At 54.8% G+C, this 11,442-nt stretch overlaps 1 protein-coding gene across 2 annotated transcripts in view; it reads left to right on the forward strand.

Annotated features, from left to right (window-relative positions):
• Positions 1–1,674: 1,674 nt before the first annotated feature.
• ZMYM3 (zinc finger, MYM-type 3) overlaps positions 1,675–11,442 on the forward strand; it is a 16,652-nt gene continuing 6,884 nt past the window's right edge. The window contains exons 1-18 of one of the 2 annotated variants that reach the window (XM_012643304.1): positions 1,675–1,851; positions 2,588–3,273; positions 4,270–4,313; positions 4,626–4,698; positions 5,144–5,438; positions 5,659–5,836; positions 6,172–6,390; positions 6,680–6,830; positions 7,098–7,213; positions 7,378–7,464; positions 7,594–7,744; positions 7,989–8,161; positions 8,381–8,546; positions 9,188–9,285; positions 9,368–9,530; positions 9,810–9,922; positions 10,052–10,226; positions 10,410–10,556. In XM_012643304.1, the coding sequence (XP_012498758.1) occupies positions 2,607–3,273; positions 4,270–4,313; positions 4,626–4,698; positions 5,144–5,438; positions 5,659–5,836; positions 6,172–6,390; positions 6,680–6,830; positions 7,098–7,213; positions 7,378–7,464; positions 7,594–7,744; positions 7,989–8,161; positions 8,381–8,546; positions 9,188–9,285; positions 9,368–9,530; positions 9,810–9,922; positions 10,052–10,226; positions 10,410–10,556 (3,016 nt within the window). In that variant the 5' untranslated portion in view covers positions 1,675–1,851; positions 2,588–2,606. The remainder of the gene's footprint in view (positions 1,852–2,587; positions 3,274–4,269; positions 4,314–4,625; positions 4,699–5,143; positions 5,439–5,658; positions 5,837–6,171; positions 6,391–6,679; positions 6,831–7,097; positions 7,214–7,377; positions 7,465–7,593; positions 7,745–7,988; positions 8,162–8,380; positions 8,547–9,187; positions 9,286–9,367; positions 9,531–9,809; positions 9,923–10,051; positions 10,227–10,409; positions 10,557–11,442) is intronic. The other variant, XM_012643310.1, reaches the window with a different exon arrangement.

Consider the following 11,442-nt stretch of genomic DNA (forward strand, 5'->3'; position numbering starts at 1 on the left):
AGCAGAAAATGCAAAGGGGAGGTACAAGGATAGAAATAAACAGAAGGTGAGAGATAGGTACACAGAATACTGGTTAAGATAAAGAGAAAGCTGGGTTTGGGAAATCTAAAAGGGAAAAAACTCTTGCTTTTATCTCTGTATATAGAAGAGAGCAAAGATAACTTCAAGGCCATGTGGCAAGCTAGGAAGGATAAGGTTTCTGGGAAAGTGAGTGAGAAAAAGGAGGGTAAAACTCCCGAGAACTACAAGGTTAGTAAAGGCTTCGTGTAGGAAGGAGGAAAGGCCAGAGATCAAAGAAGCAGGCTAGAGTAGGCACTGCACACAAAACCTTCACGTTCCTAACGGGGACTTCCTTACAGCCTGAGCCACCTCTAGTATCCAGCTACTAAATGCTCTGCAGCACTTAGGGCTGGAGTGGGAACATGGGGAGCTGGGATTGTAAAGTACTCTAACTATAAGGAGGACTTGGGATTGGATCCTAACACACATTTTTAAAAGCCAGCAGGCCCAGAACTAGTGCCACCTACCCCTACTCCACTTCTCTAGCCCTAACCTCAGCCACACCCACACGCTAAGGACCATCCAGGAGGGGGAGCATGAATGTGTTAGCGCGCGTGCGTGCTCGTGCGTACGAGCAGCAGAGACACAGAGATGGAGACAAAAAGAGACAGGGGGAGAGAGAAAGAGAGGGAGAAGAGAGAGACAGATGGACAAGGACAGAAAGAGGGAGGGAGGGAGGAAGGAAGACAGAGCGCGAGAGCGCGAGTGAGCTATCGGCCCTGGCGCGGGAGGAAAACTACTCAAGAGATAATGCAGGGAGCTCCTGCAGGAAGACTCAGGGAGAAGGTCCCAGAACTTACCCTAAGACCGTTGGGAGAGTGTGTGTGTGTGTGTGTGTGGGGGGGGTGGCTTTGCAAGACTTGGTTTGGGGGTCATCAAGCAGTAAGGGTTACTGCATAGGCGTTGTCAGTAAGCCAGAGCCATTTAACCCTCCCCAGGTGGCTAGTGACCAAGCTTAAGGCACCCCATAACTATGACTCTCAGACTGGTTAGGGGGGCCCGAAGCTGCAGACAAGGGGAGGAGGGGCACGTGAGGGCTGGGTCCCTGCCTTCCCCCATCCTCCGCTGTCACTCACTACCCTAACAGTCTCCCAGGGGGCGGGCCCCAGAGAGGTGGGGATGGGGGAGGGTAATCTTGGCAGGCTCCTGCTGCATGGCGTAGGTAGGGACTGTTGAGGGGGGCGGGCGCCGGGGGGTTGAACACGAGTGGGAAGCGAAGAGACACGGGGAGGGGGAGGGGACCGGGAACCATTTGAATGAGAGGAGGGGATCACGGGTAGAGTGGGCTCCAGGAGGTAGGGCGGGCACGGGTGTTGACGGGGGCCAGACTGTGCAGCCAGGTAAGGGAAGCAGGTGCGTAGGTCTGTGTTTTTTGTGGGTTCGTGTACGCGGCCCTTTGGTGGAAAGGGGACGCCGCCTTTCCTGGGGGCGGGCTTCAAAGCTCCAGAGGCTATCTTTTCCTGCTCAACTAACGGGGCCCCGGGCGGGGGCTCACGCTCCATCTCCAATGACTATACTCCACTCCGCAATTTCCAGGCGGCCACTGGGCTGGGAGTCTCGCGCCGGGGGCCGGCGCTGTCTCGCGAGCCCCCTCCTCGAGCCAGCCAATGGGATTGGTTGCTGGCGCCGCCCGCCCGCCTGGTGCAGAGCGCTGGGCGCTGCGAGCGGCGCTGCCATTTAAAGGGGCCGCGACCCCTGTCCCGGTTGCTAGGGAGGGAGGTGGAGAAGGAGCGCGGGGCCGTCGCTGTCTGCAGTTCTAAGCTTGTAGCCGTTACACTAACCCTGCCGCAGGTAGGGGTCGGGCCTGATCTAGCAGAACCGAACCTGCAGGCAGAATCTCGCAGTAGCCGGGAGGGGGGTCTGGGGAGAGATCGTAGCTCCAAAATGTCTTCCTGTAAATGCCTGGGGTGGGGGGTGGACAACAGAAGGGAGGACTGGGGGAGCAATAGGAAAGGGCGACGGAGCTAAGGAAGTGCAGGATCCCGAAAGGTAACTAGCGGGGAAGGGGTTTGGAAGGGCAGTTTGTGGGGGCGGGGGAAGGGCTGAGGGAAGACCCTACAACGCGGAGGGGGGGGGGGGCCAGACAGGGCGGGTGAAGACTGGGGAGCTGGGGGGCTTTAGGGGAGTGGGGAGGGAATAGAAACTGAGATCGCGGGGGCGGGAAAGACTCCGGTGGCGACGGCCCTAGGAGTCTCTAAGGGGGCGTTCAGCTCGAGTTGGGGGGGGTGAAAGGTAAAGGGGGAGGGGAACTGGGAGTTACAGTTGGGGGGGTGGGCGGTGGAAGGACCGACTGCCTGGCGAGTGTGGGCACTGGGCCAGGGTGGGGGAGCGCCTCTCCCCACAGGGGACGCTGTATGGGGGGGAGTGGTCATAGGACTAAAGCCTGTGGAAATGCTTGTCGGTTGGTGGTGGTGGGGGGCTGTTCATGAGAAATCCAAGTGGATGATGGGGTGTGTCCCAGAGCCTGTATAAGAAGGGATTCTGGCTAAGACCACCTCTACTGCCCCCTTCTACCCCTAATCTGCAGCCCATATCCAGCCATCTTCATGGACCCCAGTGATTTCCCCAGTCCATTTGACCCATTGACTCTGCCAGAGAAGCCCCTGGCTGGAGACCTTCCAGTAGACATGGAATTTGGAGAGGATCTACTGGAATCCCAGACTGCCCCAACTCGAGGATGGGCCCCCCCTGGCCCTTCTCCATCCTCGGGAGGCCTGGACCTGCTTGATACCCCTGCTGGCCTGGAAAAAGACCCTGGAGTCCTGGATGGAGCCACTGAGCTACTGGGGCTGGGGGGGCTGCTCTATAAAGCCCCCTCTCCCCCAGAGGTGGACCATGGTCCTGAAGGGACCCTTGCATGGGATGCAGGGGATCAGACCCTAGAGCCTGGACCAGGGGGCCAGACCCCTGAGGTGGTGCCACCTGACCCAGGGGCTGGGGCAAATCCCTCTTCACCTGAGGAGCTGCTAGAGCCTTTGGCTCCAGATTCTCCAATAACCCTGCAGTCCCCCCACATTGAAGAGGAGGAGACCACCTCCATAGCTACCACGAGAAGGGGCTCTCCTGGGCAGGAGGAGGAGCTTCCCCAAGGGCAGCCACAGAGCCCAAATGGCCCCCCTAGCCCTTCAGTGGGAGAGACTCTGGGGGATGGAATCAACAATTCTCAGACCAAATCCAGGGGCTCTAGCCCCCCTGCACATCCTTCCTTGCCAGGTAGGTTGTCTAATTATCTGGAAAATCAAAGCTGGGTAGAGGGTGAGGGTAAGGAGAGGTGGCTATGAGCTTTGGGAAGTAGGGGGGAGGAGGAGGAGGGTGGAGCGATAAGAGTAGGGATGTGTGTGGGAAAGGAGTTGGGGTTTGGGAGGGAGGAGTGGGCGTGTGTGTCAATGGAGATTAATGAAAGTAGGAGTAGGGGGCAGCACAGGGGCTATGGGGGAGGAATGGGGTGAGGTTTCAGGGAGTGGGCTGGGAGGAATGAATTTGGTGGGAGAGCTTCCCTTTTTATTACCCCAGTGGGCTTTTGGTGCCAGGGTCCTTCCTTCAGGATTTGGGGGAGTACACTAGGCTTCTTGGTTCTAAGATCTTTCCAGCTTTTTGGTTCCAGATGGGAGTGGGGTTTCTGGGTTTGTTGAATGGTAACTAGGTTCTGGTAACTAGGAGCCCCCAACAGCATAATTTCAGGGGAATGGTGGAAATGCAGGGTCTAGGATCCATTCTCTGATGGGGGAGGACAGCCTAAACTTGAGGGGCTCTGGTTTCTCCCCTGTTCTGCCTAGTGGTGTGCCTCTCCCAGGCTGTGACCAGGGTCTTGGGACTTATATAACCACCCGAGTCCAGGGGAACCTACCTATACATTGATGCTTCCTTTTCCTCTTGCTACCTTTGGGTGGTTATGTTTGTTTTTTGTTGGCAAAATATAAATTCTCCATGAAAGGTATGTTACCTGTTTCCTTACCTCCTGAGGATTAGGACAGAAAGCTGGTGGGAAAGGTAGAATTATTTTCTGTGTGCAGAATAGCTGCACGCCCCCTCCCCCTTAGTGCAGAGCCTGAGGTAACCCTGAGAGGGGCCCCAAGAAGCCACAGGCACTTGCGTTTTCCCTTTCAGTTTTGAGTAAGTTCTTCCCCAGGAATGGAGGCGGGGGCTGGGCCAGGGAGGGGGTGGTGAGGGCAGGCTCAACATTTAGGCTGCCTTTTGCTTCCTTTGCAGGAGACGGCCTGACTGGGAAGGCCAGTGAGAAGCCGCCTGAGAGGGTGAGGCAGGGAGGGGATTGGGAGCAGTCTGGTTCCCCCTATAGCTCTGGGAAGGACAGACCCTTCATTTTCCCTCCCAGATGTTGCTCTGTGGAGAGTGTGTGTAAGGAGAGTTAGGAGGAGGGAGGGAGCTCTTGTGTCTACTGCTTCTTAAGGAGAAAGGCCAGCCTCCTTTTCTCCCCTCCTCCTAAGGGTCGGGCCAAGGGTCCCCACTCTCCCTTCCCCCTCCTATCACCTATTCCCACCCCCAAACCCCGTACTGGCGTTAGCCTGCCCCTGGTGTCAGCTTTCCTCCCTCCCCATGTTTCCAAGGTACAGAAGAGAAGCGAGCGCGTTAGGAGAGCAGAGCCTCCCAAACCCGAGGTTGTGGATTCCACTGAGAGCAGTAAGTAGGACTTGAGGAAGTGTGACTTGGGAATTCTGGGTGCAGAGAAGAGCGGAAAGTGGGATGTAGCAGGGCGTGGGTCTTCCAACTCCTATAGTCCCGCTCCATGCAGAGCGTGAAGTGCCTGTCTCCTCCCCTATGGGTCAGCATGGGAACCAGGGACAGTGGGGGGAAATTGAAAAGAAGAGCAGTGAGAATGGAGAGTTTCCTGTTTCAGCTATGCCATCCCTGTCCCTGAATCTTCTCACTAGAGCCCCTCCCATCCCCTCCCTGGGAGATTACAGAGTAACCAAGGAGGCACCAGTGGCTTAAGATACCAGTGTAACGGGGGTGGGGGGGGTTGTAAAGGCCAGAACAACAGAGATCCCAGGGTAGGGACTCAACTATTGGTCATGGGATGGCTGGAGACCTTTTCTCATGCCCCCTTGCCCCCTAACTTCCTCAGTTCCAGTGTCAGATGAGGATTCTGATGCCATGGTAGATGACCCCAATGATGAGGACTTTGTGCCATTCCGGCCCCGACGCTCTCCTCGCATGTCCCTACGCTCAAGCGTGGCACAAAGGGCTGGGCGTTCTGCAGTTGGCACCAAGATGACTTGCGCGCATTGCCGGACGCCGCTGCAGAAGGGGCAGACGGCCTATCAGCGCAAGGGGCTGCCTCAGCTCTTTTGCTCTTCATCCTGTCTCACCACTTTCTCCAAGAAGCCCTCGGGCAAAAAGACCTGCACCTTCTGCAAGAAGTGCGTGAGGGTCCTGGGCTGGGGGTCAGGGATCAGGGCGGGAGTGCGGGTAAGACAGCGACTGTATTGGTAAGAACTTAGCAGAATGGAGCTGGGAGAGAGCAATTTAGGGAGCGTCAGAGTATTTGGCTCTGTGGTCACTGATCCCAGAGGAAGGGTGGAAGCTGATGAAATGAGAGGGTGGTCCTGAGTAAATATTCACATCTGTTCCCACCTCTAGGGAGATCTGGAACACCAAGGACTCAGTTGTGGCGCAGACTGGTTCAGGCGGCTCTTTCCATGAGTTCTGCACGTCCGTCTGTCTCTCCTTGTATGAGGCCCAGCAGCAGCGCCCAATCCCCCAGTCTGGGGATCCTGCCGATGCCACTCGCTGCAGCATATGCCAGAAGACTGGAGAGGTGAGGACACTCGGTGGGGGCTGATTTGCAGAGCCTGGCCAGCCCTGACCTGCCCCTCCGATCCTGGGGCTGCAGGGGCCAGGCCCTGTGGAAAAGGGGAGTGGGAGGAAAGGCAGCCATCATGAGGGAGCATATTCAAGGATAGAGCTTCTCCAGGATGTATGCAGCTGGCCTCCCAGGACCTCACCATCAAGTCGGCAGCCTGATGTGCAGGTTGGGGGGTCTCTGGGCCCACTGTCTGCTGTGAAGGTCTAGGGTGAGGTGGGAGGCTGTCCTTGCATTCGGGTGGGCGGTGGTGGCCAGGCCCTAGCTCAGGGTATGTGTGTGTGTGGCAGGTCCTGCATGAGGTCAGCAATGGCAGCGTGGTGCACCGGCTCTGCAGCGATTCTTGCTTCTCCAAATTCCGGGCCAACAAGGGACTGAAAACCAACTGTTGTGACCAGTGCGGGGCTTACATCTACACCAAGACCGGGAGCCCTGGCCCCGAGCTCCTCTTCCACGAGGGCCAACAAAAGCGGTTCTGCAACACAACCTGCTTGGGGGCGTACAAGAAGGTGGGGCCGAGGGAGTAGTGCATTAGAGGGCTGTGGAGGGGGTGTGGTTCTTGGGTGATAAATAAAGGTGCCTGATGGGTCGAGGGCTGGGAGAAATAAAACAAATAAAGGGGGTTTCAATTGTATCTGTTATGTTTTATTTTTGAAGCTGGCTGGTGGATACACAGGTGTTTGTTATCTCATCATCTATACTTTTTTGTATGCCTGAAATATTTCATGTTTAAAAAATTTAAAAAATAAAAGTGAAGGGACAAATCCAGCCTCAGCCTCTCCTTCCCCATCCTCACAGAAAAACACACGTGTGTACCCATGTGTCTGGTGCAAGACCCTGTGTAAGAACTTTGAGATGCTATCACATGTGGATCGTAATGGCAAGACCAGCTTGTTCTGTTCCCTGTGCTGTACCACCTCTTACAAAGTGAAGCAGGCAGGGCTCACTGGTAGGTGCAAAGCCCTCTTCTCTGAGACCCCTGCTGGCCTTCCTTCTGCCTCCCATACTCCCCTCTTCTAAAGTAATCCCTGCTGCCCGACCTCAGCCCCAACCACATCTTCCCGTGGATTTTCTGTTCCATCTCTGCACTGCCTTACACCTTCTATGTGCCCTCTCTCTCTCCCTCTCTCCCTCTCCCCTTGCCCCCTCCCTCCCTCTCTATCTCTCCTTTCTTTCTCTTTCCCCCTCTCTCTTTCTCTTTCTTTCTATGCCCCAGGCCCTCCCCGACCCTGCAGCTTCTGCCGCCGCAGCCTCTCTGACCCCTGTTACTACAACAAGGTTGACCGCACAGTGTACCAGTTCTGCAGCCCCAGCTGCTGGACCAAGTTCCAGGTACTCCAGACCCTGGACCAGGGATAAAAGGGTGTGGCGACACAGAGAGGGTAGGAGAATTGGGGTAGGTAGGCCTGGGCAGAGCAAAGAACAAGCCTGACTCCCCTTCCCTGCCACCACTGCACACATCTTGCCCCTCCCTTACTTGTCTTCCTTCCCTCCAGCGCACAAGCCCTGAGGGGGGCATTCACCTGAGCTGTCACTACTGCCATAGCCTCTTCAGTGGCAAGCCTGAGGTCTTGGACTGGCAGGTAAGACCCCTATCCCCACCCACATCTTGCTATGTGACTAGACATCTGTCTGAAGGGGTCCTTCCACTTGGCTCCCGCCAGGTCCAGATGTCACAGCTCTGTCCTCCCCGCCCTGTGCCCCCACCTCAGGACCAGGTGTTCCAGTTCTGCTGCCGTGATTGCTGTGAGGACTTCAAGCGGCTTCGGGGTGTGGTGTCCCAGTGTGAACATTGTCGGCAGGAGAAACTCCTGCATGAGAAACTCCGATTCAGCGGGGTAGAGAAAAGCTTCTGCAGTGAAGGTAAGGAAATGGGGAAGGGGCAGAAGACCTGGAAGGACGGCCAAGAAGGGAGGGAGGCTTGGAAAGTGGTCCATGGGGCAGGGCCTTCTGCTCAAGATGTTCTACCCCCATCTATCCTAAGGTTTTGGGCACAGAGCGCTGTTTAGAGAGAGGTTTCAAGTGTAGCACCTTGAAAAGGTTGGATCTCATGTCCTTGGGTATCTGTGTGTCTCTGGACTCTTTTTCCCTCTTCCCATCTTTCTAGGCTGTGTGCTGCTCTACAAACAGGACTTCACTAAGAAGCTGGGCTTGTGCTGTATCACTTGTACTTACTGCTCCCAGACCTGCCAGCGTGGAGTCACTGAGCAACTGGATGGCAGCACCTGGGACTTTTGCAGTGAGGACTGTAAGAGCAAGTACCTGCTGTGGTACTGCAAGGTAAGGAGGGTTGGCACATTAGCAAGGAGGGAAAGAGGGCTGCAGGGAGCGGGGCTGTTGTAGTGAGATCAGGGTGTGGGCGGATCTCCAGGGAGGGGAGCCAATCTTCAGTCAACAAGCTGGCCCAATCTTCAACAGGGGGAGCGTAGCTTATCCCAGGGGAAAGGGCCCAGCACATTTTAGGGAGGCAGATCTGACCATCCTGTTTGACACCTTCAGGCTGCCCGGTGCCACGCCTGTAAACGTCAGGGGAAGCTGCTGGAGACCATTCACTGGCGTGGGCAGATCCGTCATTTCTGCAACCAACAGTGTCTGCTGCGCTTCTACAGCCAGCAGAACCAACCCAACTTGGACACCCAGAGTGGGCCCGAGAGCCTCCTGAACAGTGAGTTCTGGGGCAGGAGGCACACTCTTTTGGAGCTGGCCTAGGCCCAGGCCCAGCTCCTTTCTTCTTCTTCCATGCATTCACCTCATCCCTGGCCAGAGCTCCTGGTAACTGTGCTCTCTTTTAGCTTCTGATCCCTGCGAGTACCAGGGGGGACTCTTGTTGAAAGCATCTTGGAATTAGATTCTACTGATTTTCAATAAAGGATCTATTTTTAGGTAGTAGGGACCTATCGAGATAGGATGGGCGTTGTGGTTAGTTTTCTGAGACAAGGACATGTCAGCATAAGCTCTACTGTTAGTGAGACTGAAGACTGTTGTTGTTTCTAGAATGTTACTGCGGCCCCTCCGCAACTCCAGGGATACCAAACTCCTGGGGGTCATCTAAATGGAAGGTCTCAAATTGTAGGGTTTTGGGGAAGATGTAATGTTGCATTCTTCTTGGCAGCCAGGAACAAAGAATCTTCTTGGCCACCGTTGCTGGGGCCTAGAGAAGACTAGACTTGGGATGGCAAGGAGGGGAAATCCCAGACTTCCCATGTATGTTTGGTGTACCTCTTAATGAAGCTCTCCTGGAACAGGAGTGAGGAAAATGGAGAGCTAGTTCCTCAGATGAGAGCATTCATTTGTTTTGATCTACAGGTCAGTCTCCTGAGTCAAAGCCCCAGACACCCTCTCAAACCAAAGTGGAGAACAGCAACACAGTGAGGATCCCAGAGGAAAATGAGAATTTGGGCAAGGTCAGGGCAAAAGCCAAGGGGGAGGATAATCTTGGAGGAAGGTACTGTAGTTCAGGGCACTAAGGTTCCTTTGTCTCTGCAGATCCCTGTGAAGACCCGATCAGCTCCAACTGCTCCCACCCCTCCTCCACCCCCACCACCCCCAGCAACACCCCGCAAAAACAAAGCTGCCATGTGTAAGCCGCTGATGCAGAATCGAGGAGTCTCCTGCAAGGTGGAGATGAAGTCCAAAGGGAGTCAGACAGGTGAGCTAGGGTACCTAGACACCGCCGGCTGTGTTCCACAGTCCTAGGCCTCCAGCCCTGTGTCCAGGAGCTGGGCAAGGGGATTTCTTAGGTGGCTGAAGCATCATGCATATGGTTGTCCTAAAATCACAGAGTTGTCTTTCAACCTTCGGTTCAAGGGCAATTTTGTGACACTGAGCACATGTTAGAGCTTTTGGGGGTGACAAGCAAGCATCAGGTCCTGGGTCAGATGTGACTGGTTTAGCAGGGGCTCTGAGAAGACCCCTTTCTTGTGAGCAGAAGAGTGGAAGCCACAGGTGATTGTGCTGCCCATCCCAGTGCCCATCTTTGTGCCAGTGCCTATGCATCTGTACTGCCAGAAAGTCCCGGTGCCTTTCTCAATGCCTATCCCGGTAAGTTTCCCTGCCCTGCTCGGCTAGGTCCTCCTTCACCCTTTGAGGTGTGAAACCCACCCCTTCCCCTTAATCTCATCAGCTGTCCTTCTCATCTGCTGGTATGATTCTTGGCATTTGTGCATCCAGGTGCCTGTGCCCATGTTCTTGCCCACTACCTTGGAGAGCACAGACAAGATTGTGGAGACCATTGAGGAGCTGAAGGTGAAGATCCCTTCCAACCCCTTGGAGGCTGACATCCTGGCTATGGCAGAAATGATTGCAGAGGCTGAGGAGTTAGACAAGGCCTCATCTGACCTTTGTGGTATGCCATGGATGGTAGCGATGAGGGAGACAGGGTGCTACCAGTCTGTCTCTGCCTGAGGGGGTAGAGATTGGTGATCTTGGTGCCTAGTGGAGTGGGAGGATAGTTGGGATCAGCCCCTGAGAGCCTGTGAGGGTGCTCTGCAGGAGCTGCGGCCACTGAGGCAACTTCTCTGCCTCCCAGATCTTGTGAGCAACCAGAGTGCAGAGGGACTTCTGGAGGACTGCGACCTGTTTGGGCCAGCTCGAGATGATGTCCTGGCCATGGCTGTCAAGATGGCCAATGTCTTGGATGAGCCTGGGCAAGACTTGGAGGCAGACTTCCCCAAGAGTGAGTAGGATCTGAAGCGTGCCCACTGAGTACAGTAGCATTTGTGCCATCAAGAAAGGAGTGTTCCTTGTTTCCCTGAGCATGACCCTAAACAGTGCTCATGGTGACTCCAAGGTAGAAAGTTCTCACAGGGCGTAGTGCTAGAGATACCAGGATAGGTGCACTGTTTTAGACTCCTGGCTCTTGTTTTTTTGTGTGTTTTTGTGTTTAAAAAAATTTTTTTTTTTTTTTTGAGACAGAGTTGCCCGGGCTAGAGTGCCATGGCATCAGCCTAGCTCACAGCAACCTCAGACTCCTGGGCTCAAGTGATCCTTCTGCCTCAGCCTCCCGAGTAGCTGGGGCTACAGGCATGTGCCACCATGCCCGGCTAATTTATATATATATACATTTTTAATTATCCAGATAATTTCTTTCTATTTTTTAGTAGAGACGGGGTCTCGCTCTTGCTCAGGCTGGTCTCGAACTCCTGACCTTGAGCGATCCACCCGCCTTGGCCTCCCAGAGTGCTAGGATTACAGGCGTGAGCCACCGCGCCAGGCCTAAAAAAATTTTTTTAATTGTGGTAAAAACCACATAACATAAAATTTTACCGTCTCCCCCCCCTCTTTTTTTTTTGAGACAGTCTTGTTCTGTCGCCCCAGGTAGAGTGCAGTGGCGTCATCATAGCTCACCGCAACCTCACACTCCTGGGCTCAAGTCATCCTCCTGCCTCAGCCTCCTGAGTAGCTGGCACTACAGGTGTGCACCATGGTGCCAAACTAACTTTTCTATTTTTTTTTTTTTTTTTGAGACAGAGTCTCACTGTGTTGCCTGGGCTAGAGTGCCGTGGCATCAGCCTAGCTCACAGCAACCTCAATTGTATAATGCTACTCAGTGGTCAAGCAAG

The sequence above is a fragment of the Propithecus coquereli genome, unplaced genomic scaffold, assembly GCF_000956105.1.
Source record: "Propithecus coquereli isolate 6110/MARCELLA unplaced genomic scaffold, Pcoq_1.0 Scaffold101, whole genome shotgun sequence".
Lineage (NCBI taxonomy): Eukaryota > Metazoa > Chordata > Mammalia > Primates > Indriidae > Propithecus > Propithecus coquereli.